Below are 27,311 nucleotides of genomic sequence, written 5' to 3' on the forward strand. Positions count from 1 at the left end.
AGACTCTCCCCTTCCATTCCAACATATTCAAAATTTCACTTTTTACCCCTTCCTAAAAAGCATTAGTTTCTTTTAAATCCTCCCTTTGACCTCTTCCCACCCCATTCGGGGACGACCTGCTTTTTTTTCCCAGATGGTTGACCAAAAAGCACAGTCATTGACAATCTGTCATCCTTCATCTGTAATACAAGCCCTAGCCATCTTCACCTTTCGTTCATTGTGGGCCTAGACAAGGGAATCGAACCAAGCTTTTCGTATAATTATTTGTTTGATTTACAGTCGGTCAAACGAGTACGTTATCCATCTTTATACAATGCCTTTGGAGAACATCTTATAAATCTTCCTCAGCCTTTCAAGCACCCACGTTTCAGAATCGTACTTGATCATTGCCATTACCATGGCTCCCGACATAGTAATCTCAGCTTGCAGACTTATTTTCAAATTCTCCCAGACTTTGTTCAACTGCGAAAAAACATTGTTCCTTGGCCATTCTGCTTGTTACATCTCTACTGCATCAATTACTTTTACTAATACTACTGCCCAGGCAAGTGAAGATATTCAATTGATCAATTTTCTCTTTATCAATCATCACCTCTTCCTTCTCATTTATTCCTAGTCTAATCTGCCGCTTATTATTAGTGCCATCTAGACATTTCTTTTGGCGATTATGGTTGATTTTGTCATCCCAGTTTCTGCGTTTGGGACTGAGGCAGAGGAATCACGTCGCATGTAGCTTCCAAACTTTAATAGTTCTCTCATTGCAAAAGTAATTGGAGCTTTCCCTTTTCTCCATCCACAATAGCGACAATACAAAGCAGGCCCGCGGCAAGGGAATCGATGTTAGAACCGAGACAGATAGATTCTTAATCGTGCAAAGAAACAAGCGGAAACTTTTCTTGTTTACAAACAAGTCCAACCAAACAGTTGTAAAACCCAACTTATTTGCATCTGATCGTCAAGCAATGCAACAATCAACAGGGTGGTACAACCCTTATCTTCAAAAGGGCAATTTAACAAATATAGGCTAGTGGGAATATGTAGAAATTAAGTAATAAAAGTGATATTTTGAAATCAGAAGTAGTATTTACATTGATACATATCTTAGATTTATAGCGGTCTTTTGTTTTTTGCTACACCAATCAGGAAAGTTACGGTTTCTACAGCTCTATGACGATACATTTTTTTTCATTCATTTTCTGCAGATTTTTCACATACGTTCCTTATTTTCAAACTTAACGCCTATTAAGCGTAAAACTACATAACTGCATATGGAAGTCTTTTTCGCCAAAAATTCAGTAATTTTCACTAAAAAATGGGTTTCCCTAATTTTTTATAAGATGTACATGGTTTTGTAAATTTTCACTAAACCAATATAAAGAATCAGATTTTTTTTGTGTGTCCTTAGTATTTTATATGAAGCGTTTTATACTTTAAAACGCTTTGAAGCGTTAAAAAATAGTACAGCACATTCAAAAATAGGGAAGAGGGGTTAAATCCAAATGCTAAGTATATGCTTCTCCTTTCTTATGTTACTGAAATAAAAGGTTTAGCTCGAATTAATCTTCTGAGGTTGAGATAATTTGTGATGTTATGCACGATCATTTCATGATTTACTTTTTCTTTCTGTGTATTATAATCAAAATATGTAGTTCTAAACAATTAAAAAAAAGTAAAAAAACAAGCTATTTGACTTACAGGGGCGAGCCCAATTGCGTCATAATGAGCAACGAAAGCAACTACTGGAGTTGGGCCATTTTTCACAGGTACACTGGCCCTAATCCTAGCCTGAAATAAACAAAATAATTATTGAACATTTAAATACTCCTGTGAAATGACAATATTATTACTGAATAAAACTTACACTAATCCACACAGCAATCGAGTCAAATACACTTGATTTGCTTTTTTGTCACATTAAAACTTTATTAAAATCAGACCCTTTATTAATTGCGTATTCAACCTTAGTTTAAAAAAAAATCCATTCTACTTAAGACAAATGTAACGTAAAAGGAATTATCAGCTCTAATTATAGCACAGGCGCAAAAGAAATAATTCACAGGAGAGGAAGAAGAAGAAGAAAAGTTTTCTTTAGAAGGGGTTGACTTGAACTTTTTTGTGGCTGCCAAATTAGCACACTGTTGTACTGAAAAAGGGCAAAACTTAGGTTAAATATGAGAGCTATTAGGATTGTTCTCTTCTAGAAATAAAATACTAAGATTAGATTGAATACTCCTGGTGGTCAAGTAATTTCGATGAATATTTCGTTAGATCATGCCAAAAGCTCCAAAAGGAATTTTTTTATTAATTGGTACTGAATTATGGCCTTATTATTAGTGTTGGGTGATATTTTGATTAACTGACATATCGATATATCGATTTTTTTTACTTTCGATATTCGATATATCGATATCGATTTTTCGGATCAGTTTTTTGCTATTTCATGGATTTGCCGAAGTTCAGTAACGCAAATGGTAAATAAAGGGTATTTTGTATAACTTTTTTTTCCAAAATTCAGATAATATAAAATCAAACAATAAAAATAAAGTTCGATTGCATAAATGAATATAATAAAAACCCGGATTTGGAATTATTCGGGCTCAAGAAAAGAGAAAAATAAACCACTGGCTATTCAAAAACAGCAGTATGTCAATGTTTTTCCCTGAGAGTCGGTTCCACCGATCAGTGATTCATCTGACCAGCCTATGAAAACACTCTTTCAGAAGGGACACTCGTAGTGGGCACAGACATGAATTTCATTGTAACTTTATACAGGTGTTTTTGGAACCCCATAGTACGAGACTTCCATCACTTGAGTGGACAACTTTTTCTTGAAACTATTGGCTCCCTATTGAAATTTTGCAGAGCCATGATATATTCAGCTGCTGTCGAAGCATGTCCTGCATTGACTAGAAATAACTTCATTATGCGAACACCACAAACTGGCTTGATTCTGATACTACTGCTGCGATGGACTGCGATGGTACTTGAATCTTCTGATCGAGATTCAGCAAGGCCAAATCTATCTCGTTTGCAATTTTGCACTTAACTTGTAGAATATCGTCAGGTGAAATATACATTTTCTTGAAACGCGGGTCAATATATGTGGCAATTGCGACGGGTGTGACTTGACCAAGGCTGATAACCTACAATGCATTTTATTCAGCAAAGCTTTGCGAAGCTCATTAACCACATCTGAGGATCCATCAAAACCTACCTGAACAAGGTGGCGTCTCAGAATATCAGACAAAGGCAGGACTTTCGAGATGGAGGGAAAGCTTTCAGAAGAAATCTTAATAGTTGCCTCTTCAAAGGATGTAAACACCGCAATCACGTAGGAAATAAAATTCTACTCACTATCAGTGATTATGAGGTCCACTTTACCGAGAAGGCAATATATATATATATATATATATATATATATATATATATATATATATATATATATATATATATATATATATATATATATATATATATATATATAATATATATATATATATACGTTTCAATATTCGATATCGATATTTGGTCCGATATATCAATATCGATATCAAATATTGCCCAACACTACTTATCATCGAAACTGCCTGAAAATTAGGAGAATGTTAATAAGATACTATTAGGACCTTTTTAGAATAAGAAGATTAATCGAATGTATTTTTTGAACAATGGAAATTAGCTTTTCTGTAATTCTATGCTTGGAACGTGATACCTTTTGGTGATGCAACTCAAATTTTCCACTAACGTGAAAACAATCACAGTTACACAGCAAAACAACGCAAACCTGAAGATAGTTTACAACCCTGAAACAATAATCAGTTTAAGTCAGTATCAGCAAAAAATGGTATTATGTTGTCTTTCCGGGCTACAGCGATTACTTATAAGACTCGATTTAAGGAATAGTACCCACATAAGTACGGACAATTTGGGTTGCAGCAGTAGCTACAACCTAGTTAAAGGAGAACCTCAGAATATTCCAGAATTATGCAAAACCAGTGTTTTACTGAAAACATAGAACCCCTGCATAACAAATAATATCATTCTGTTTGGCTAAATGGTCATTACGTAGTCTGCAGGTTTAACATATTGATCTCTAAGTCTATTAAATAGTCTCTCACCAGTCATGACATCATAACTGCAGATGGAAGCTACAACAACTGTTATAAGAGAAAACAAAAGTACTATTGCCATACACTGTGCAGCTCTGCTAAGTAAAACTAAAAAAAGTCACAAAAAACACGAATTAAGTGAATCTTATGAAATATTTATTTTACGTTTTTTTAAGCTTTGTAAAAAAGACTCATTTATTTTTACAAAGACGAAAACATTTACGTGGAGGGTTGGGATCCTATGTCAGTTCAATCCCAGTGTGTTTCGGTAAGTCATCTACCTTATCCACCTGACTAGTAAAACATATTGTATTTTAGAAATAAATACTTAGGTTAAAATGTATTCACCCAATGCTGAGCTGGGTGATATGATAAACTCAAGCCAGGCAGAACAAGTAAGAATTCGGTCTGCGTGACAGCTTTCTGGACGTATAGATATACGTAGGGGTGTTAAAGAAGGCTCTGTAATCAGCCCTGTGATATTTAGCAATGCAATACGTCCTGCGACAAAAACGATAGAAGATTTTTAGATAGATGATGGAATTGATGCTAGTCATATATCTTACACAGATGATCTACTTTTGATAAGTGATAATTTAGAATCTTTACAGAAAGCCATTAATGCCGTGTCGTCTGCACTTGGTGATATTGGGCTAACAATAGAGCCGTCTAAGACTGAATTCGTCGTTTTGAACGACTAAACATTGCCAAATCTTGTTGTTGATGCTTGCGGGAAGAAAATTGTCCAAAAGGATAAGTTTGAGTATCTCGGACTCCAGTATGGGAATACTATCAAAGCTACTAAAATCCAGTAATTGTACCACTTAAAGAAAAACTGCGGAAAACTTACGGTATGCTAGCACGAACTAAAGGTCAATTCGACAAATATACGCTCGGTCGTCTCTATAACGCTATGTTTGCACCATATGTCTTTTTTTAGCTACTTTATGGAAGTGCTCTAGAAAAACTGAACGTAACCGAATTCGTTCAATTTTTTTTCGGTATTGCAAATATTTATTGGGAATTCCCATATGTTTCAGAAACTCTTATGTTTCGCAGAGGTACTATATTTTTGAGATAAGTAAGAAAATGGATGAGTTGTATACCCGTTTCAAAAGTTAAAATAGAACAATACATGGCTTTCCATTGGCTAGTCTTGTGCATTAAAATCATGATTTTGATTTCGTTTGTTTTCTCTTTTCCATAGTTATCGCAGTTTAATTTTGTTTTGTTTGATTTTTGTGTGATTTTTTCGTAATTTTTTTTTCTTTCGTTTTGATAACTCCTTCGAGCATTTCGATGTATTTGTATGAAGGGTTGAAATAAAATTATTATTATTATTATTATTATTACTAGAACACAAAAAAATCGACAATTAAATGTAAATTAGTACTGCCATTCCAGAACTCAAAATAACCCTCAATTAAATTTATTTTACACATAATTTATTTCGTCGACAGGATTCATTGATCTTATTACTTGGAGCTGATAAAACATTGTAAATTTAACGTAGAATAAACTACCTGTATGTTATGAAAGACTAAATCAGGTAAGGGCTTAGGCTGAGATCCAGATACAACGATGTGATAACCAGTTCCAAAGAAAGCATTCTTCAATACTGAAAAAGAAAAAGGAAAGCTTGCAGTGATTCTTCCGTTACATACGTAGGTACACAGAAGTCGCATGCTTAGTGTGGGCCAAGACATTTATTTGTTTTTATTTCATGAGAGGGGAGGGGGATTGAAAGATTAAAATGAAAGTCTCTAGGCTAAATTATATTTCAAGCTTCCTAGGATTTCTTCGAAGTAATTTGGGTAGAAGAATTTCTTTTATCCCAGTCTTAATTTGGAAGTGTCCAAGACAAGCAAAGTCGCAAAAAAAAAGTATATCATAATATATGATATGTCTGTACATCAGAAAAATATCAAACAGATAAAGACTAATTGTAGATTTTGAAAGGATTTGGAAAAAGAAATTCTGAATTTAAAAAAAAGTAAAAATTTTCGCTAATACCTGTAAAAGGGTTCAAAGAAAAAAAAAGATTTTAATTTAAACCATAGAAAGAAACCACAGGACTTTGTTAAGACCGTGTTATTTAGTCGCACTTAGTCGCACGGTAGTGGAATCGTTATCAAGTGTCATTTCTTTCCGTAGGTTTACAGATGACAGAGTTGTAAATCAATCAACAATTTCGTCATCCCTGTCGAACATGGGTCGGATAGATCAAAGAGATAAGGGCAAATGCAAGCAAGATACAAGGTGACCATATATTGTTATTGAGTGTGTAACTAGCAGGGAGTTGATCAAGAAGTTAAGTTTAGATTTTTTACTATCAACTAGTTACATAAGCAATGGTAATCAGTCACATTTCGGACATTACCTCCCTTGATTTTAATCAGACTCAGAGAGTACACCAAAGAAAAGGAATAGAAAAAAGATGCACTTGCCCCTTAGAATCATTGGCTCTAATATTCACTAAAATGTTATTATATCACCAAGGTTTTTCACAAATAAAATAACTGTTTAATTTAACAATCAGTTAGGAAGTCAAAAATATGCAATAATAATGTTTACCGTAATGCAATCTTGTCTTTAAACAATTCTGCAAAACACCATTTTGTAGCCTTAAACTGAGGTCGTCGCAAATGGTACAAAATTTGGTCGCACCTGAAAACCAACTGATTACCCTCGGTTCCGCTAACTTAAATTTTAATAGGGTAATATCATTGCCTTTTCATTAGGCAGTTTTTTCCAGTTTAATTTTACAGAATGTGTCCCTCAGCATAAAAACGTTCAGAAAAATCATCAACATGAAATGAAACAATCTACAACTCTAAATTTGTACAACTGTCCTCAATTATAAACGCCATTAATTCAGTCGTTCAGAGGTTAAATTAATAAAGTCCCTGAAACAAATGACAGAGAACAATTGGAAATAAAAATACGTTGCCTGTTCATTAATTTAATATATGACGTTGGAAAAATACTTGTTTTTTTTTTTTATTTGCTTATGTGTTGGACTACAAATAATGTGCCAGTATACATTTTAATATGGAATTAGTCAAACTGGCATCTAAAACGATTTTTTATCACTCTGCAGCGAAAATGCCCTTGTCATTTTTGATGCTTACTATTACATTCAGTGAGCATCCTTATGAAAATAGAAGTTCATGAACGAACTTATAGCTTTGAAACTACAATCTCAAAAATTGGGCCTTGTCAAATCAACATTTTAAAGGAAAGATCTTAAGCCGAACTGGCCAGCCATGATAAAAAACCAATAGAGGGAAAAAACTCAACGAAAAAAAAAACGACAAACGAGACTGCGGCCAGTGGAGAGAAAAGACGAAAAATAAAAACAACGCAGATGTTTGGTAAGGCGTCAAAAAATATCACTAAAACTGATTGGGAAACAACCTAGGAAGAAAAGAAATTAAATTTACATTTACAAATTTCTTAAGCTCCTGCATCCAGATCGCGGTGGGTAGATAAAATCAATTTGCGTAAGGACGAACTTATAAAAAGAGCTCATTGAATGGAGTTAAGTAAACTATTATTGACGCCACAACAAAAACACTTGTTAGCAAATCTATAGTAGAGAGGGTTAGAAATCAGTGATTCGCATCCGCCCTGGGTACCTCGTAAATAATGTAGTTAGTGAATGCACTAAATATGTAACACAAAATACAAGATCTCAATAAGTCATTTTCCCAGTCTCCTACAACCCAATCAGCCGGGCCCTCCCAGCCGTGCCGAAGACAAGGCGTCTTCGGCACGAGAGAAACGCAAGAATAACAAGATAATAAAAAAAAAACTAAAACTAAAAACAAATAAAACCACCACCAATAAAATACAATTGGCACAACTAATCCATGTAGGGAAAAGAAGCTATTATAGTTACTTCAGTGAGAATACCAAAGCAACTGAGGTAAAAATATAAGACATTTAAATTTTTATATTCTAGAATAAAATATTTTTTTTCTTGTTCTTCTTGTGTTTCTCTTGTGCTGAAGACGCCTTGTTTTGATACAGGCAAAATAACCGCGTTGTTTTACATTTTTCGTCTTTTCTCTCCATTGGTCGCAGTCTCGTTTGCCGTTTTTTTTTTCATTGAGTTTTTTCTCTCTGTTGGTTTTTTGACGTTTCAAACGATCCATTAGCTTTTCATTCGCTTTGGGCCTATCTCCAAAAAGTTCCTTAGTGAAACTCCTGAGAAAGAGGTGTCTGTTCTTCCTGAGAAAGCAACACACATAAATGCCTTATGGATTAAAATGGCAATTTTCCCCAGTTCCTCAGTTAGATAAAAAACCATATTATATTAGAAAATTACTGTAAGGTCAATTATAATGAGGTAATACCATATATTTATGCTACAGGCACCCTGGCCCATGAGAAATGGGAACATCAAAAAAATGAAATTTATACTTACAAACAGAAGTGCTTCTGTCAGAAAGTGACATTGTTGTACTTTTAATTTGCTCATAGAGCTCATTTGTAGATGCGTTTTCTTCTGTCAGGTATAATGGTATAGCAGCTTGACCACGAATAATTGCCCTTTCTAACTGCATTATTTTCTAAAAAGAGAAATCGTACATTGGTAGCGAAAAGATATAACCGACATTACGCAATTCGCTTAGACTGGGATAAACGAGAGTGAAGAAGGGATTCACGTAACAAAGCAACTCATCCGATAGATGGCTTCACTTACCTGGGTAGTAGTCTTAGCAAAGGTAGTAGATGCTGTAATGGTGTATAACTAGAGTAACCAAGGCGCAAGGTGTTTTCTTACCGTTGAAAAAAGTTGGGCATAAATAGGAAGTTGAGTCCTCAAACTATGATTAGTATATTGGGAGCCATGGTAACGACACTGGGCAAGAATAGCTCTGAAACAAGGGGGCACTTTGAAAGGTTGAGGAAGATATGTTAGTTTTCTATAGGAATCGTCTAAAAAGTTTTAGATACTTGTTTGACTGACCATATATCCAACAATCAGCTGCAGGAAAAATGTGGTTTACTCCCACTTTCTTGGGATATAATGACAGAAAGGTTAAAATAGCTAGGCTACATTGTGAATGAAGGATGATAGATTACCAAAGATTGTACTTTTTGGTCATCCATATGTGGCCAAACAAATAAAGGTCATTCCCAAATGGATGAGATCATATGAAAGGATTTAAATGAAATTGAAGTTCCAAGGGGGGGGATAAAGAGCCTTGATCACCAGCCTTGAACAGACTGGGGTGGAGAAAAAACATGCGCTGCTGTGTTCGCCTAAGCAACTTGATGCTGCAATGAGTTGTTAGTCACACTCGTAGATATATAAACCGCTTTATTTTTATCGCATTCACACTTATATTAATTACATAAATAAGGATAATTACAAAAAGGGAATCATAACTATCAAGATAATGACAATCTAACAAGAAATATTTTGGTTGAAAAACAGTTAATTAAATAAAGCTTGGGAAAAGTAGACAATTTTAGAAAACCATTTGGTTTTGTCACACAAGCGTAGAAATTTCCGGTGATTACATGATAAAAACGAAAGACGGCTTCAAAAACAGAACACAGTTTCGAGAAGATCGAGCAGGATTAAAATAAAATTCTTTTATGGAATGCCACATGCCTAAGTTTTTTTTTGTGGTATGATACTTGAATGCCTCCTTTATAAATTATGCTGCTTGGTCTCACTACTATGTGTCACCAAACACGTAGTTTTCTAAAAATTTAAAGTTTTTTACTCTTTGAATTGGTGATCAAACTCAGTTACGCCCTGGAAATAGCTAGGAATAAGCAAATACAGTTATCACAGTTAGTTTTATTTTTCAAAAGTTATATATTACAATTGCGAAAATGTTAAGGCTCTTCGAGGCCGTGCAATGGACTAACCATGCCTGTACACTCTAGGGACTCTGATTAAATCCTACTAGCTGCAAGGCCTTCTCTCTTGAAGAGTAGTAATCCTTGAGATAAATGTAGTTGATAGCCACATGGTTTAGTCAGTATTGGCCTAAGGCGGTTTTGTATTATGAAGAGATTATATTAATGGTAGTAGTATGTATAAAACATTGAATTACCAGGCTATACCTTGGAAACCATAGGCTGAAGATGCTTGAGTAACAGCAAAATTGTATTTCCGTTCTGTTCTAATTTAGCCCCTGACAATCGAACATTGGCGTCTTTCTTGCTATAATACTCAAATATTCCTTCTGGTCCTGTAGTGTCCACCTTTGTTGGCCATGACCAACGTTTTTGGCTAACAAACAAGGACAGTTCAGAACAACAGGCCAGTGTGGACCAACGCCATCAACGTCAGATTTAAACAGAGTATAGGGAAAAGGAGGGATGCACAGTCAATTAAATATTTAAAAATTACCCGTCATAAGTGGCTTAAAAATGGCTAGCAAAACAAAGCCCCACTAATGTCCCATTAAACACTGATAAATGTACATACAGTGGTAGAAAGTTGATAAAATTCCTCAGCGCCAACAAACTGTGATGGATAGAACCTATGATTTTGACTGGCTGTTTTGATCTAACTGAACCACAAAGCAATTTATTCACAGAAAGGACCCACCACGTTGAATGTGTTCCATCAAGTATGTAAAACAAGCTCTCTGAAAAACACTTTTAGCTCTTCTGAATAGATAAAATTAGTAGACAATTTAAAGATTTTCTCAAATTATTTGGAAGCAATTGAACTTTCCCCCCCCCCCAAAAAAAAACTCTGCTGACCAGGAAAACCTTACTAGACAAATTTCACTGATTGATTAGATAAAAAAAATTATTGGATTGAAGGTTCTACAAAACTTACTTCGTATACATTGCATGGAATACAAAGAATGCATTGCAAGTCAAATTTCGGCCAAAATTGTACAACAGTGTAGAGTGTTGTTTTTCAACCTTCTTTGTTTTACAGCAACTGGATGGTTTGGTTTTATACGACTTTAAATTTAATGGAATTATTTTTGTTGTTGCCAGGGTAGATCTCTGGGAGGCCAAATTGACTTTTGGAAGCTTTAAACTGATATAAGAGTTGGCTGCCCCAAAGGTTTTGTGAAATTAAACTTGCACAGCCAATGAGGATGAAATGAACTTTCATGTATGCTCAACTACTCAACATAAGCATAATGTGCTCAGCAATGTTATTATTTTTTTGTTTGTTTCTTTAGCAGCTGTATGAAGTTCAAACTGACCAAAAGAATGAAGTTACCTCTTTGTTAGCCTTCGAAGGGAATCGCAAGCTAGGAACAAGTACAACAAAAGCTGAAGTTTCATTTGCAATTGCATTGAAGATTTCCTCTTCATTCACTTCTTCTAATCTTGAAAATACACATTTTCTTAAAAGTAAATCAGCATCCAGTGATCTTGCATCAGCTGAGAAGGCACTCTGTCGCGACCCTAAAAGTGAAAAAAAATTACCTTTTAGTGATAAAGTTTGGTCCTGTATAACCATCACATAACCATCATACGGTACCTAATTTGATATATAATAAAATTAGCAAAAGTGGTGCAAGGCACAGGGATACTAGTTTATTTTTCTATTATATTGACAGAGTGGCTATTTCAAATCTTGATTTTAATCAATTTTCTAGGTTTTATAGGTCAATTTTCAAGCACATATTCAAATATATTTAATTCATAAAAAAAATAATGAAAGAACAAAACAAAAGAATGGCTGTATTTTTTGAATATTAATAAAAATAAAACATTTTCTAAAAACTGAATATTAAAATCAAGAAGCAAGAAGCAAAATCAAGAAGCAACATAATGTTATCATTAGTTATACCTAAAATGCACAGAAATTGTCGCAAATAAAAGTAATTTAATGCCCCCTTAAACCCACTAAAGATTAGTATGTCATTTTTTCTTTACTGAAAACAATTTGCATCTTATAAGTGTGTTTTTCAATGTCAAAAACACAAAAAGAACAACATAACTCTGTTCAAAGTTTACAGTTTACAAAGGCCACTGTCAATTAGGCTATGCTTAGCTGAAAGCTACATATATATTCCAAAAGTTGTTGATCTATCTGTCAAAACATCCAAAAAAGTATATATTAGTGCTAATTCAAAGCTTAAAGAAAAGAAAAAAAATCTTAGAATAAGTAGCCTATATGACTTTCAATATGTAGCTTTAGTATTTTGAAAGGACCCCTATTTTTTCAAAATTTTCTCATTTGATTCTATTTAGCTTAGGCTATTTGTGTCTCAATAAAACTTTTGAGAAAAACATTGATAATTTTTGAAGCAATCTGTTTAGTTTTTAAAAGCAATCAAACAAAAAAATAAATTTTTTGAACTGAAAGTAAGGAGCAACATCAAAACTCAAAACGAACAGAAATTATTACGTATATGAGGGGAGCTGCCCACTCCTCAATACCTCACTCTTTATGCTAGAGTTTGACTTTTTGTTCCAATTATTTAACAATGACTCCTAAAACAAAAGGGCCATTCCATTAGAATAATAACCTTTTTTAAAAGTTCTAATAAAAACTTTAGTGTAAAGAGCGAGGTATTGAGGAGGGGGCGAATCCCCTCATATACGTAGTAATTTCTCTTCGTTTTAAGTTTTGATGTTGCTCCTTACTTTAAGTTGAAAAAACTTTATTTTTACTCATCTTCTTATTTTTTTTTAATATTGCGAGGAAATCCAGCTCCCCCCACCCCAAAAAACTCCTCCACGGAAAGATTCTCCCACATAAACACCCCCCCCCCCACCAAAAAATCCCTTCCCTGGAAAATGTCTCGATACTATATTTAAACAATGGGTAAAGTTCAAAGCTTGTAGCCCTTCATCTGGCAACTTCGAGAGGTCAAGTCATCCTCAAAGAACGGTTATTAGGTCTTTCAATTATGCTAAACAAAATTCCTATCTCAAAATTTTGATCAGCGACTTTGGGGGAAAAGGGGTGCGGGAGAAGGATAGAAGGAAAAAAATTCAAATGAATTTACTGAGAAAAATCTGCATTGTCAGTTTAATATACATAAACTGATATTTATTCCTTAAAAATCTTAATTAATTTTTGATTTCTTAAAGTTAGAAAAGTAAAAACATTAAAAAGAATTTTTTCGGTAAAGTACAAATTATATTCTGGCTTTTAGTAAGCTTGGGGTGTAGAATCCTACACATATTAATTTCTGCTCGTTTTGAGTTTGACTCTTATTTATTTTAATTTCTGTTTGTTTTTGGGTTTAGTTTATCTGTTGATACGGATTTTTGGTAGTTGTATCTTTGTTAGATTACTTAACTTTATTTTTTTTCATCTTGATTTAATGGAGTTCTTTACTTTTTTAAAAAAAACTTATTTTGTTGAAAAAGTTTTTTTTAATTAATTTCTGTTCGGTTTATATTGGCATAGTGTTTTTCTAAAGTTAAACAACCATCCCTTCCATAAAAACCTTAAATACCCCCTGGGCATAGCTTACAACCCTTGCCCCTAATCTCTGGGGATTGTTACAACCTCAAAGGCCTTGTTATGTGATAATTAGACCATTTTGAATAGAATAGCTATCTCAAAATTACTATCAGATACATTTCAGGGCATTACGACGTGTGTGTGTGTGTGGGGGGGGGAGGGGTAGCTGCCCTACCATCACTTTGACTCTTAAAAATAAGGCTAGAGCGTCTGATTACCAATCCAATGAGCCCCCTCCAAAGCTTATATGACCATGCTTTCTATAAAAATCTTATATGTCCCCAGGGCATAACTTTCAACCCTTACCCTGAGGGCTTGGGGTTTTGTTTTCCTCAAAGACGTAATTTCCAGATCGTTCTGATACGCTGAACAAAATGGCTAGGCCTATCTCAAAATTTTGATTAGAAGTGTTTGAGTAAATTATGGGCGTGGGGGGGGGGCATTTGCCCTTTGATCACTTTCTACTAATAAAAAGGTACTAGTCTTCTCAATTTCCAATCGAATGAGCCCTTTTTGAAGCACAACTTTCTATAAAAATCTTAAATGCCCCAAGGGCATAACTTACGACCCTTGTCCTGAGGGCTATGGGGGGGAGGATTGTCATCCCCAAAGACATAATTTCCAGACCTTTCAACTACGTTGAAAAAAATAGCCATATCGAAATGTTGATCGGAATTATTTGGGGAAATGATGGGCTTGCGGGGGGGGATTCTCCCTCTAAATACTTTTGACAATTAAAAAGGGCAAAAGCCCTTTTTCTCATGTTCAAAAACCTAATTTCTAGAACTTTCAACAACGTTCAATAAAATGGCTATTCCAAAATTTTGATTGGATGGGCTGGGGAAATAGTGAGCGTGAGAGGGGGGTTAGTTACCCTCCGATCAAATTCGACTATTAAAGGGGGTACTAGCCCTCTCGATTTCCAATTGAATGAGCCCCTTTTGAAGTTTCTACGACAATGCTATCTATACAAACCTTATATGCCCCCAGGCATAACCTACAACCTTTGTCCTGGGGGCTCTGGGGGGTTTGTCATCCACAAATACATAATTTCCAGAACTTTAAACTACGTTGAACAAAATGGCCATCTCAAACCTTTGATTGGATGTGTTTGGGGAAATGGTAGGTATGAGAGGGGATTAGTTACCCTCCAATCACTTTCAACTATTCAAACGGGCACTATCTCTTTCAATTTCCAATCAAATGAGCCCTTTTTGAAATTTCTACGACAACGTTTTCTCTAAAAACCTTATATGCCCCAGAGCATAACTTACAACCCTTGCTCTGGGGGCTGTATGGGGGTTGTCATCCTCAAAGAGATAATTTCCAGAATTTTCAACTACGTTGAAAAAATAACTATCTCAAAATTTAGATTGTATGTGTTCGGGGAAATGTGTTCGGGTGAGCGTGAAAGGGGGTTAGTTGCCCTCCAATCATTTTCAACTATTAAAAAGAGCACTAGCCATTTCAATTTCCAATCGAATGAGCCCTTTTTGAAGTTTCTATGACAACACTTTTGATAAAAACCCTATATGCCCCCAAAGCATAACTTAAAACCCTTGCCCTGAGTGTTGTGGGGGAGTCTCCTCAAAACACATTTTCTCTCTTGAAATCAACTACGCTGAACAAAATGGCTTTGCTCAAAATTTTAATTGGATGTGTTTGGGGGAATGATAGGCGTGGGGGGGGGGGGGTAGTTGCCCTCCAATCACTTTAAACTATTAAAAAAGGCACTAGCCCTTTGAATTTCGAATCGAATGAGCTTTTTTTGAAGTTTCTACGACAACGCCTTCTTTAATAACCTTATATGCCCCCAGGGCATAACTTCAAACCCTTGCCCTGAAGAGTGTGGGGGGAGTGTCCTGCTCAAAGACATAATTTCCAGAACTTTCAACTGCAATGAACAAAATGAGTATCTCAAAATTTTGATTTGATGTGTTTGCAGAAATGGTAGGCTTGGAAGGTGTGTTAGTTGCCTTCCCATCACTTTCGACTATGCCCCAAGGGCATGACTTACAACCCTTGCCCTGAGGGCTGTGAGAGGGGGGGGGGGAGGGTGTCATACTAAAAGACCTAATTTACAGAACTTTCAACAACGTTGAAAAAAATGGCTATCTCAAAATTTTGATTGGATGTGCTTGGGGTAAAGGTGGACGTGAGAGGGGGTTTAGTTGCCCTCCACTCACTTTCGACTAAGAAAAAGGGCACTAGCCCTCTCAATTTCCAATTGAATGAACACTTTTGAAGTTTCTACAACAACTCTATCTAAAAAAGCATTACATACCCCCAGGGCATAACTTACAACCTTTGCCCTGGGGGCTCTGTCATCCTCAAATTCATAATTTCCAGAACTTTCAACTACGTTGAACAAAATGGCTATCTCTAAACTTTGATTGAATGGGTTTGGGGAAATAGTGGACGTGAGAGGGGGGTTAGTTGCTCTCCATTCACTTTCGACAGTTAAAAAGGGCATTAGCCCTTTCAATTTAGCCCTACAGCAAGACTTTCTATAAAAACCTTGTTTACCCCCAGGGCATTACTTACAACCCTCTCCTCACTGGGCTCTGAGGGGGTTATCATTCTCAAAGACCTAATTTCCAGAACTTTTAGCTACGTTGAACAAAACAGATATCTCAAAATTTTGATTGGATGTGTTTGGGAAAATAGTGGGCATGAGAGAGGGGTTAGGTGCCCTTCAATCACTTTCTACTATTAAAAAGGGCACTAGCCCTTTCAATTTCCAATCGAATGAGCCCTTTTGAGGTTTCTACAACATCGCTTTTCATAGGCAGCACGGTAGCGCTGCCTAAGTAAAGAACGATGTGGGCAAAATGTGTTTTTTTTTTCTTCAGCCGGGCACTTCGTCTCGAAGAAGTTGTCGTAGAAACTTCTAAAAGGGCTCATTCGATTGGAAATTTGAGTGGTTAATGCCCTTTTTAATAGTTGAAAGTGATTGGAGGGCAACTAGCCCCCCCCCTCCATGTTCATAATTCCCCCAAACACATCCAATCAGAATTTTGAGATAGCCATTTTGTTCAGTGTCGTTGATTTCCAGATAGAAAATTTGTTTTTGAGGAGGACACTCCCCCACAGCCCTCAGGGCAAGGGTTTTAAGTTATGACCTGGGGGCATATAAGGTTTTTTATAGAAGGCGTTGTCGTAGAAACTTCAAAACAGGTTCATTCGATTGGAAATTCAAAGGGCTAGTACCCTTTTTAATAGGCGAAAGTGACTGGAGGGCAACTAGCCCCCCCCCCCCCCCACAATTCCCCCAAACACATCCAATCGAAATTTTGAGATGGCCATTTTGTTCAACGTAGTTGATTTCCACATAGAAAATATGCTTTTGAGGAGGACACTCCCCTACAACCCTCGGGGCAAGGGTTTTAAGTTATGCCCTGGGGGCATATAAGGTTTTTATAGAAGGCGTCGTCGTAGAGACTTCAAAAAAGGCTCATTCGATTGGAAATTAAAAGGGCTAGTGCCCTTTTTAACATTCAGCGTAGTTGATTTCCAGATAGAAAATATGTTTTTGAGGAGGATACTCCCCCAAAACCCTCAGGGCAAGGGTTTTAAGTTATGCCCTGGAGGCATATAAGGTTTTAATAGAAGGCGGTGTCGTAGAAACTTCAAAAAAGGCTCATTCAATAGGAAATTCAAAGGGCTAGTGCCCTTTTTAATAGTCAAAAGTGATTGGAGGACGAGCCCCCCCCCCCCCCGCGCCCATCATTTCCCCAAACACATCCAATCAAAATTTTAAGATAGCCATTTTGTTCAGCTTAGTTGATTTCTAGATAGAAAATGTTTTTGGGGAGGACACTCCCCCAAAACCCTCAGGGCAAGGGTTTTAAGTTATGCCCTGAGGGCATATAAGAACAATGTTGGCACAATGTACTATTTATTATTATTTTTTTCCTTTAGAGCTGGGCACTTCAAATGGAAGAAGTCGTCGTAGAAGCTTCAAAAGGGGCTCATTCGATTGGAAATTGAGAGTTCTAGTGCCATTTTTAATAGTCGAAAATAATTGGAGGCCAACTATCCCCCCCCCCACGCCCATCATTCCCCCAAACCCATCCAATAAAGATATTGAGATAGCCATTTTGTTCAGCGTAGCTAATTTCCAGATCGAAAATATATTTTTGAGGAGGAAACCCCCCAAAACCCTCAGGACAAGGGTTTTAAGTTATGCCCTGGGGGCATATAAGGTTTTTATAGAAGGCGTTGTCGTAGAAACTTCAAAACAGACTCATTAGATTGGAAATTCTAAGGGCTAGTACACTTTTTCATAGTCGGAAGTGAATGGAGGGCAACTAGCCCCCCCACGCCCATCATTCCCCCAAACACAACCAATAAAAATTTTGAGATAGCTGTTTTGTTCAGCGTAGTTGATTTCCAGATAGAAAATATGTTTTTGAGGAGGACACTCCCCACAGCCCTCAGGGCAAGGGTTTTAAGTTATGCCCTGGGGGCATATAAGGTTATTAAAGAAGACGTTGTCGTAGAAACTTCAAAAAAAGCTCATTCGATACGAAATTCAAAGGGCTAGTGCCCTTTTTAGTAGATTAAAGTGATTGGAGGGCAACTAACCCCGCCCCCGCGCCTATCATTCCCCCAAACACATCCAATCAAAATTTTGAGATAGCCATTTTGTTCAGCGTAGTCGATTAATAGTCGAAAGTGATTGGAGGGCAACTAGCCCCCCCCCTCCACGCCCATCATTCCCCCGAACACATCCAATCAAAGTTTTGAGAAACCCATTATGTTCAGCGTAGTCGATTTCCAGATAGCAAACATATTTTTGAGGAGGACACTCCCCTACAACCCTCAGGGCAAGGGTTTTAACTTATGCCCTGGGGGCATATAAGGTTTTTTATAGAAGGCGTTATCGTAGAAACTTCAAAAAAGGCTCATTCGATTGGAAATTCAAAGGGATAATGCCCTTTTTAATAGTCGAAAGTGATTGGAGGGGAACTACCCCCCCCCCCCCACGCCCATCATTCCCCAAAACACATCCGATCAAAATTTTGAGATAGCCATTTTGTTCAGCGTAGTCGACTTTCAGATTGCAAATATGTTTTTGAGGAGGAGACTCCCCCACAACTCTCAGGGCAAGGGTTTTAAGTTATGTCCTGGGGGCATATAAGGTTTTTATAGAAAGGGTTGTCGTAAAAACTTCAAAAAAGGCTCATTCGATTGGAAATTCAAAGGGCTAGTGCCCTTTTTAATAGTCGAAAGTGAGTGGAGGGCAACTAGCCCCCCCCACGCCAATCATTCTCCCAAACCCATCCAAACCAAATTTTGAGATTGCCAATTTGTTCAGCGTAGTTGATTTCCAGATAGAAAATATGTTTTTGAGGAGGACACTCCCCCAAAACCCTCAGGGCAAGGGTTTTAAGTTATGCAATGGGGGCATATAAGGTTTTTTATAGAAGACGTTGTCGTAGAAAGTTCAAAAAAGCCTCATTCGATTGGAAATTCAAAGGTCTATTTCCCTTTTTAATAGTCAAAAAGGATTGGAGGTCAACTAGCCCCCCCCCACGCCCTTCATTCCCCCAAATACATCCAATCAAAATTTTGAGATAGCCATTTTTGTTCAGCATAGTTGATTTCCAGATTGCAAATATGTTTTTGAGGAGGACACTCCCCCACAACCCTCAGGGCAAGGGTGTTAAGTTATGTCCTGGGGGCATATAAGGCTTTTATAGAAGGTGTTGTCGTAGAAACTTCAAAACAGGCTCATTCAATTGGAAATTCAAATGGCTAGTGCCCTTTTTAATAGTCAAAAGTTATTGGAGGGCAACTAGCCCCCCCACGCCCATCATTCCCCCCAACACATCCATTCAAAATTTTGAGATATCCATTTGTTCAGCATAGTCAATTTCAAGATAGAAAATATATTTTTGAGGAGGACACTCCCCCATAACCCTCAGGACAAGGGCTTTACGTTATGCCCTGGGGGCATATAAGGTTTTTATAGAAGGTTTTGTCGTAGAAACTTAGAAACATAGGAAATCTATTGAGAGTAAATCAGATAATTTTATAAATTATTTTTGAAACACCATACATCTCAACTCTTGTCGAAGCATGTTCCACACTTTCGGCTATGCCACATCCACGGCAAAATCTGGTCATACTGTAAATGATGTAGCTACAGTTTGAACAACAATAGAAACAAGGTCCAGACAAAGGGTAAGAAGATTGAGGCAAGAGTTAAAAAGAACCTTTAAATATACAAATATATTTTCTGCATTCAAAATTTTTTTCAAGATTTTAATTTATATGGTAATGACAACATAAATGACAGTTGGAGAAAGAGTAGACCCAAAACCAGTGTTTCAACTATCTCCGAATTTTCCGGGGTTTTCCAGGATTTATTGGAATTTTTTTTAGCTAAACAAAACCGCCTCAGAATATTCAGGGAGTCAAGTCTATGACCAAACCCAGACTTCTCCCCAGCCAGACAACTTCTATTCTTCTGCTCGAAAATTTGATACACTACCTATAAGTATATAGTACTTCACTTTGCAACGGGAGTTTAAAGTATATTTGCTATTATTTCTTGAGAAGGAAAGAACTTCTCAAGATCTTCTTCTGATCTGGACTTTTGAAATGTTACATAATTAGTTGCTAAGTCAAACATTGTCTGATATGCTCGGAAAATAGAAAAGTTTTTTTGCAACAACATCGAGAAAACCCCAAAAAAGACTAATGAGGCATGTTGAAGTCATTGGGAATTTCAAAACCTAGTATCAGCAAAGAAAACCTAAACAAACTGCAGAAGTTTGCTGAAGACTATGGACAACAGGGGTAATTTGTCGGAACTTGAAGCTAGTTTTTAATAATTTATTTTACAAAAGTCAGCAAACTCCCACTTCTGCGAGTTGAATTTTTTTTTGATTTTGTTAACTTTTGTGAATTCACTGCAAAGGCTCTAAACATTTTGTTACAATTAATTTTAAAAAACTTTCCGAAAAATAAGTTTTTCAAAGAAAAGTAAAGGCCATTTGAAACTCAAGCTCAGGAGATACAAATACCTTTTAAAATTCAAACTCAAAACGACCAGAAATTACTATTAAAGAATAAATGAAACCCAAAACCAACAGAAATTGAATAAACAATCAGAGCAAAAAACATACAAAAAGTAATAATATAAATGAATAAATAGATCTTAAAGCGAGTAATGCTTCAAGTGAATATGAAAATCAAGCTTAAAACGAAAACAAATATTTTGCTATTAAAGTATAAATGAAACTTAAAACGAACAGAAATTAAATAAAAAATCAATGCGAACAAACATACAATATATATTAATGTAAATGAATCAATAAATCTTAAAACGAGTGAAACTTAAATTGAATATGCAAATCAAGTTTGAATCGAATAAAAATAACTGCAAACAAGAGTTTGGGTATCGTCTCAATGCAGAAGCCTAAAACCTACTGCGTCATTGGCGCTTTACTGAAAACGAATTATATTACAAAGGTTTTCTTTTGTACTTACTATTGAAAATAAATATTAAAATTACAATAAAATTTTGAACTGATGAGCTTTTAGCAATTAATATCATTATGCATCAAATATTCAGTTTAATTTATTAGTTCTTTTCGAGATTGGTCAAGACAAATATAGTTTCACTACAAGCAAAATTTGGATGCTGCCCCCTTCTTTAACTGTAAAAACCTAAAGCCTTCTGCGTCATTGGTGCTTCCCTGAAAACGAATTACTCGTATATTACAAATTTATTATTTTCCATTTCTTACAGCATTGAAAATGAAAATAAAAATTACAGTGAAAAAAAAATCTTGAACTGATGGATCTTTCAACAATTAATATCATTATATATCTAATATTCAATTTGATTTTGTTTATACTTTCCAAGACTGGAAGACTCATATAGTTTTGCCATTATTTTTAACTCTGCCATTTTCTGTAACTAATCGTGTTAGTTTGTTATGAAAACATTCTATGGCTTCTAGGCATTTCTATTTGAGCGGAAAACTGCACCTCAAACTTTGTGGAACATGCATTTTCTTGCATAAAACAACAAAATATAATAAAATTTCAAGTTTCGGAGTGTTTCATCGCTTGCAACCAAGAGCCATTGGTATTTTTGAATTCGCTTGGTCGATTTAGGGGGTGGAGAGTAGGCTCATTCTCATAGCAGACCCATTCCGTCGTGGTCTGATTCACACTTTCAATATCTGGTGTCCGGACTATCATATAATCTACCAAGCATACAACTACCCCAAATCAGTATCAATAAATAAATGAAACCCAAAACAAACAAAAATTAAAATAAATATTAGAGTCAAACTCAAAACGAGCATAAATTAATGTGAGTAGGGTTCAAAACCCCTGTGCTTTCTAAAAGCCAGAATATAATTCGTACTTTACTGAAAAAAAATCAAATGAGTTTACTGAAAAAAATGTGCATTGTCAATTTAATATACATATACTGATATTTAATCCCTAAAATCTTAATTAATTTTTGATTTCTTAAAGTTACAAACGTGAAAATATTTCGAGGAATTGTTTTCAATAAAGTGCCAATGATGCAGTAGGTTTTAGGCTTCTGCTGTGAGGCGATACACATGCCCTTTTCTGTAGCCATTCTTATTGGATTCAAACTTGATTTACATACTCAATTTAAGTTTCACTATTCATTTATATTGATGTCTATTGTATGTTTGTTCGCATTGATTGTTTATTTAATTTCCATTCGTTTTTAGCTTCGTTTATACTTTAATAGCAAAATATTTGTTTTCGTTTTAAGCTTGATTTTCATATTCAATCTAAGCATTACTCGCTTTAAGATCTATTTATTCATTTATATTATTACTTGTTGTATGTTTTTTGCTATGATTGTTTATTTAATTTCTGGTCGTTTTGAGTTTGAATTTTAACAGGTATTTGTATCTCCTGAGCTTAAGTTTAAAATTACCTTTACTTTTCTTTGAAAAACTTATTTTTCGGCAAATTTTTTTAATTAATAAATAATAAAACATTGGAGCCGTATGGCCTTTACTGTAGGCAACGCAACAGCGTTGCCTCTGATAAAAGTATATTTAAATTCAATCTTGATAACTCAACAGAACAATAAGAAAACATTGATAGGCGGTGCTTAAACAATCTAAAGAGGTAATAATAAAGTCACACTTAAAGGAACAATGGTTACCATAAATTAGAGTGGGTTTTCCGCCCCTTCCAACCTTCTGAAGTTGTTGACACTTGTGTGTGATTACACATACTTCCAAGGTGGAAGGACAGTAGAATTGTTTGGGTGGGAGGTATTGTGGCAGAAGTCTCGAAAAGTGCATTTTGATGTACAAATTTTTGAAGGCAGGACTACCGCTAAATATTGAAAGAGAGGGACAGGAGGGAGTTAGAACCTAATAAAAAATCTCATTTTAATCTCATAAAAAATCAGCAGAAGTGAGTTGTTCACTCCATTTCAATTTATATATATATATATATATATATATATATATATATATATATATATATATATATATATATATATATATATATATATATATATATATATATATATATATATATATATATATATATATATATATATATATATATATATATATATATTATAATTTTGCCCCTTCCTATCCCCTATATTTTGAAAAAAACTTTCTTATTGAAAAACGCTTTTTTTGGTATTTTCATTGAAAAAATTGATAAATACAATTTTGTCACCCAAGATTTGATAAATATATTTTGAATATATTTATTATATTTATTATGAGAGTAGGTTTTGAACTTCCCAATGATTTCAACGTGTCTCATTATTATTTTTTGGGGTTTCCCCCTTCCTATCCCCTATATTTTGAAAAAAAGGTTCTTATTGAAAAACGCTTTTTTTGGTATTTTCATTGAAAAAATTGATAAATACAATTTTGTCACCCAAGATTTGAAAAATATATTTTGAATATATTTATTATATTTAATATGATAGTAGGTTTTGAACTTCCCAATGATTTCAACGTGTCTCATTGTTCTTTTTTGGGGTTTCCTCGGAAATTATATATCGGAGCTCCTTCATTCTAACGGATATTTTTGGACAACGCCAGTAATATGGGTGTTGTGGGGTGAAAAACTTTTCTCTTATTGCGGAAATATTTTAAGCATAACATCAAAGATTTCTTTCATATGCTTACTTGCACAAAAGAAAAAAAAAATGTGAAAATGGACTTTCCTACATTTTCTTTTTAAAGAACTCCCTTAGAAACGAATGAAATGGCAACCTTAGATTACATTTTAATATTTTTGACCCCCCACCCCCCACTGACAAGTCTTTAAAGGGTTTACTATTTTAAGGGGGATTATCTATCTTGATGTATTCTTGCATGATGTTTAGTTTGAGTGTAAAAAAACGAAATTGAAGTAGGGAGGAGGAGCATGCGTAGCCGAGTTGGCCTCAGGTTGTTTGGTGCTGCAGTGAGTTGTTTGTGGTAGTATTAGTAGCAACATCCTTTACAGTTAAGAGAGCTCTGCTCTCGACCAAATAGCTTGTTGTAACATGCTTAAGTAATGTATGTTGAAAAAGCCATCCGAGCAACCTAGGAATAAGGTCAAGTCTTACTGGTCTTATTGGTGGACTTGGGAAGAAAGTATGGAAAATGAAACCAAAAAGAAGTTATGCACAATTTTTTTTTTCGATGAGCTTCCCAGACGTATTTATTCATTTCATTTGGAATTACCTAAACGACAGCTCTATCAGGGTTTTGATAAGTCAGTTACTTTCATCTCTTAAAAGACTTTAGTTAGGACTACCTCAGGGATCTTCTCGTAGCCCTCTACTTTTCTTACTTATGATTGTAGAGTTTTAGCTTCCAAGTTCAACAATATCCAAACGGGAATTTGCTGATGATGTGTCTATTTTGGAATGTGAACGCTCAACAGAAACCTGGAGACCTGACTACAAAAAGCCATACTTGAACTAGAAGTTCTTATAGAAAATATGTTGCCTCCAATATCAGCCATTAACACGAAATCAGCAGTTTTCAATAATAAATGAAAAATCCGAATACCACAGCTTTTCATTAAAGGATCATCAATTCAGCTCGAATCTAAATGAGGGATTTTTGGATTAACCTAGGATCAATGCCTCACATGGAATTATCAAGTTGAAGCTTTGAAGCAGCCTTGCTTGAAAAGAATATTTTTTCTTAGACGACTTCCTTCCTTCCCTTGGGCAATTTATTTCAAAGTTCTTCTGGATTTTTAAAAGAGGCTTATAAAATCAAAAATTGATCATTGACTTATAGGAGGCTGTACATCAATTCTAGTAAGACCACCGTAGCATAGCTAGAGACCCTTCAGAATATATGCCGTAGGATTGCATTGGGGCTTCACCACCACACGGAGGGAGCTAAAGTTTGGCAACTAGCCGGAATTTTGTCGATATTTAGACGAAGCCAAATGCTACTAGTATGGTACTTCACAAGAATCTAGAAATTTTGCTTAGAACGCTCACTGTATCAGTTACCGTTTGGAAAAGTGCCTAGACAACCTTCAAGGATTATTGGCGAATTAGAAATATTTAATTCCAATGGCCCACTTTTGTAAAATGACCTATTGGCTTTCACTCATCTTTCAATTCCACCGACATTGATGGTACCCCCTGTCAAAGTATTTTCCGATTAATCTTTGAAAAGAAACCACATGTCCCTCTGGCAATAACTCAAGCGAAATTTTTAATAGGTTTGGGTGACAAAGTTCCATGATTTCCTGGAAATTTGTACAGATGGCACTGTACAAGCAGGTAAAGCAGCAGCTGTCGCAGTCATTCCCGATCTAAATCTTCGTGTCTAAGAACTGATCCCTGATGTGCGGAAATAGCTGCAATATATAGGGCTCTGAAAGTAGTGCACAAAATTCCGCTTCCCGGGAAAAGGGCAGTCGAATTCTCAGACTCCTAATCATCTTTACAAATTATTAAGAAAATTCAGTTCGAAGTCACGGAGAGAGACGTCTATCAGTTGCAAGAATTGATTGTAAACCTCAGCAAAGAGGGATTAGAACTAGCTTTTCAACACGTCACCAGGGAATCCAATTCAAAAAAGAGGTGAACAAATTTCCAAGTCAGGCAGTTAGGAGTTCTTTTCGAATTGGCTAAAACTCTGCCGCTACCATCCTTAAGGATGTACTGTGACTTAGAAATTACAAGGTACATCACTACAGATCATTGAAGCTCATCATTAAGGAGTTCTTGCATAAATTAGCATTTCTGAAGATTGAGAGCCAAGTGATCATTCTCCAGATGATAGAACACCTGAGGAACAAGCACATAAGCCCTTTCTGTCGCCAATGCTCATCAACAGTCAAGACTGTGAAGCATCTCCTGTTTGAATGTCTGAAGTTGGAAACAGTCTCTTCCAAACTTACCAGGACCACCAGACAATTTTTATATTGAATAAATTCTTGGTTTTGTTTAAGTTGAAAATAATGTTGTTTCAGAAATATTAACGTATAGAGCCAAATCTACTTAAAAGTCTAGGTGAAATGCAGTTTAGCGGCTTTTTGATAATTTTGAAAATTGAGCTGCATGAATGAAACTTACTGGAATATATTGCACAGCTCAGTTTAGGGCATGGAAAGCTATTTTAAATCTTCTATGTCCATTGCATATCTAAATACCTGTAAAGGCCTTTACAGTCTGTAAAATATTATCGTGTTTACTTCAAAATAGTCCATCCCCAAGACATTCACCACATTTTCCAACACATGAGAGTTAGAATGTATGGAGTTTCTCTACTTGTAACACTTTAAAAGTTTGGCTTACGTTTGGCTTAAAAGTGTGCATCCTTTGGACTGTATGGCCTGGGAAGTAGTTCCAGGTTCTTTGACATTTTCTTTAAACTTAGTACCAACTTCCTCAAATCTTCCTGCCCTTACAAGTAGGAAAGAGTTACGCTCTGATGTTGAGATCAACTTCCTCGGTTTTTATTTTGGCCAAAGATATATTCCTGAAAGTTTCATTCACTTAGCACAATGCTTTTTTCAGTTTGGGTAAATGGTGGGTCCTAGAGGTGGGGACTTGCAAATCTTTTTCTAGCCCTAATATAGGCTGTATATGTACCCCTGAAAGCTGTCCGTTGAATGAACCTACAGGCAATAATTCTTATGTAGATTCATTCCCGAAAGTTTCATTTATCTTTAACTCAATGTCTTTCCTACTTTGCCTAAAACAGCTAAGCCAAAATTTTACCCACAAAACTTACGAATTAAAAAGCATTTGCTTTTTTCAAAGCTAGGAATACAACCACTTCATAAATGTGTGTCAATCTAGAACGTGCTTAAAACTCCAGGTAAAATCACAGATTAACTACTTCTTTTTAGCTTGGAGTGTTGTTGCTCTATGTCAATATAACTTTCAGAAATGGAGCTACAGCCCAACCTAGGACATGGGGGGGGGGTATTTCTAATCTTTATTCCTGTCTCATGGAATCATTCCTTATCTACTCGTTACGGTTATTACCAAGCTGGATACCTATTGATATGAATTAATTAAAAAAAAACTTTCCTAAAAATATGTTTTTCAAGGAAAAATAAAGGTCATTTTAAACTTAAGCTCAGCAGATACAAATACCTATTAAAATTCAAACTCAAACGACCAGAAATTAATATTAAAGAATAAATGAAACCCAAAACGAACAGAAATTAAATAAACAATCAAAGGGAAAAACATACAACAAGTAATAATATAAATGAATAAATAGATCTTAAAGCGAGTAATGCTTAGATTGAATATGAAAATCAAGCTTAAAACA

At 35.5% G+C, this 27,311-nt stretch overlaps 1 protein-coding gene across 1 annotated transcript in view; it reads right to left on the bottom strand.

The window, feature by feature from the left end:
- LOC148948588 (BOS complex subunit NCLN) overlaps positions 1-24,522 on the bottom strand; it is a 121,048-nt gene extending 96,526 nt beyond the window's left edge. Inside the window, exons 1-5 of the mRNA XM_089094972.1 lie at positions 24,474-24,522; positions 11,323-11,510; positions 8,539-8,683; positions 5,633-5,727; positions 1,696-1,785 (exon numbers count right to left, since the gene is read on the bottom strand). Of these exons, the coding sequence (XP_088951098.1) occupies positions 1,696-1,785; positions 5,633-5,727; positions 8,539-8,683; positions 11,323-11,510; positions 24,474-24,522 (567 nt within the window). The remainder of the gene's footprint in view (positions 1-1,695; positions 1,786-5,632; positions 5,728-8,538; positions 8,684-11,322; positions 11,511-24,473) is intronic.
- Positions 24,523-27,311: the final 2,789 nt, after the last annotated feature.

The sequence above is a fragment of the Artemia sp. Qi Xiang Cuo genome, chromosome 9, assembly GCF_049724085.1.
Source record: "Artemia sp. Qi Xiang Cuo chromosome 9, ASM4972408v1, whole genome shotgun sequence".
In the NCBI taxonomy this organism is placed as follows: Eukaryota; Metazoa; Arthropoda; class Branchiopoda; order Anostraca; family Artemiidae; genus Artemia; species Artemia sp. Qi Xiang Cuo.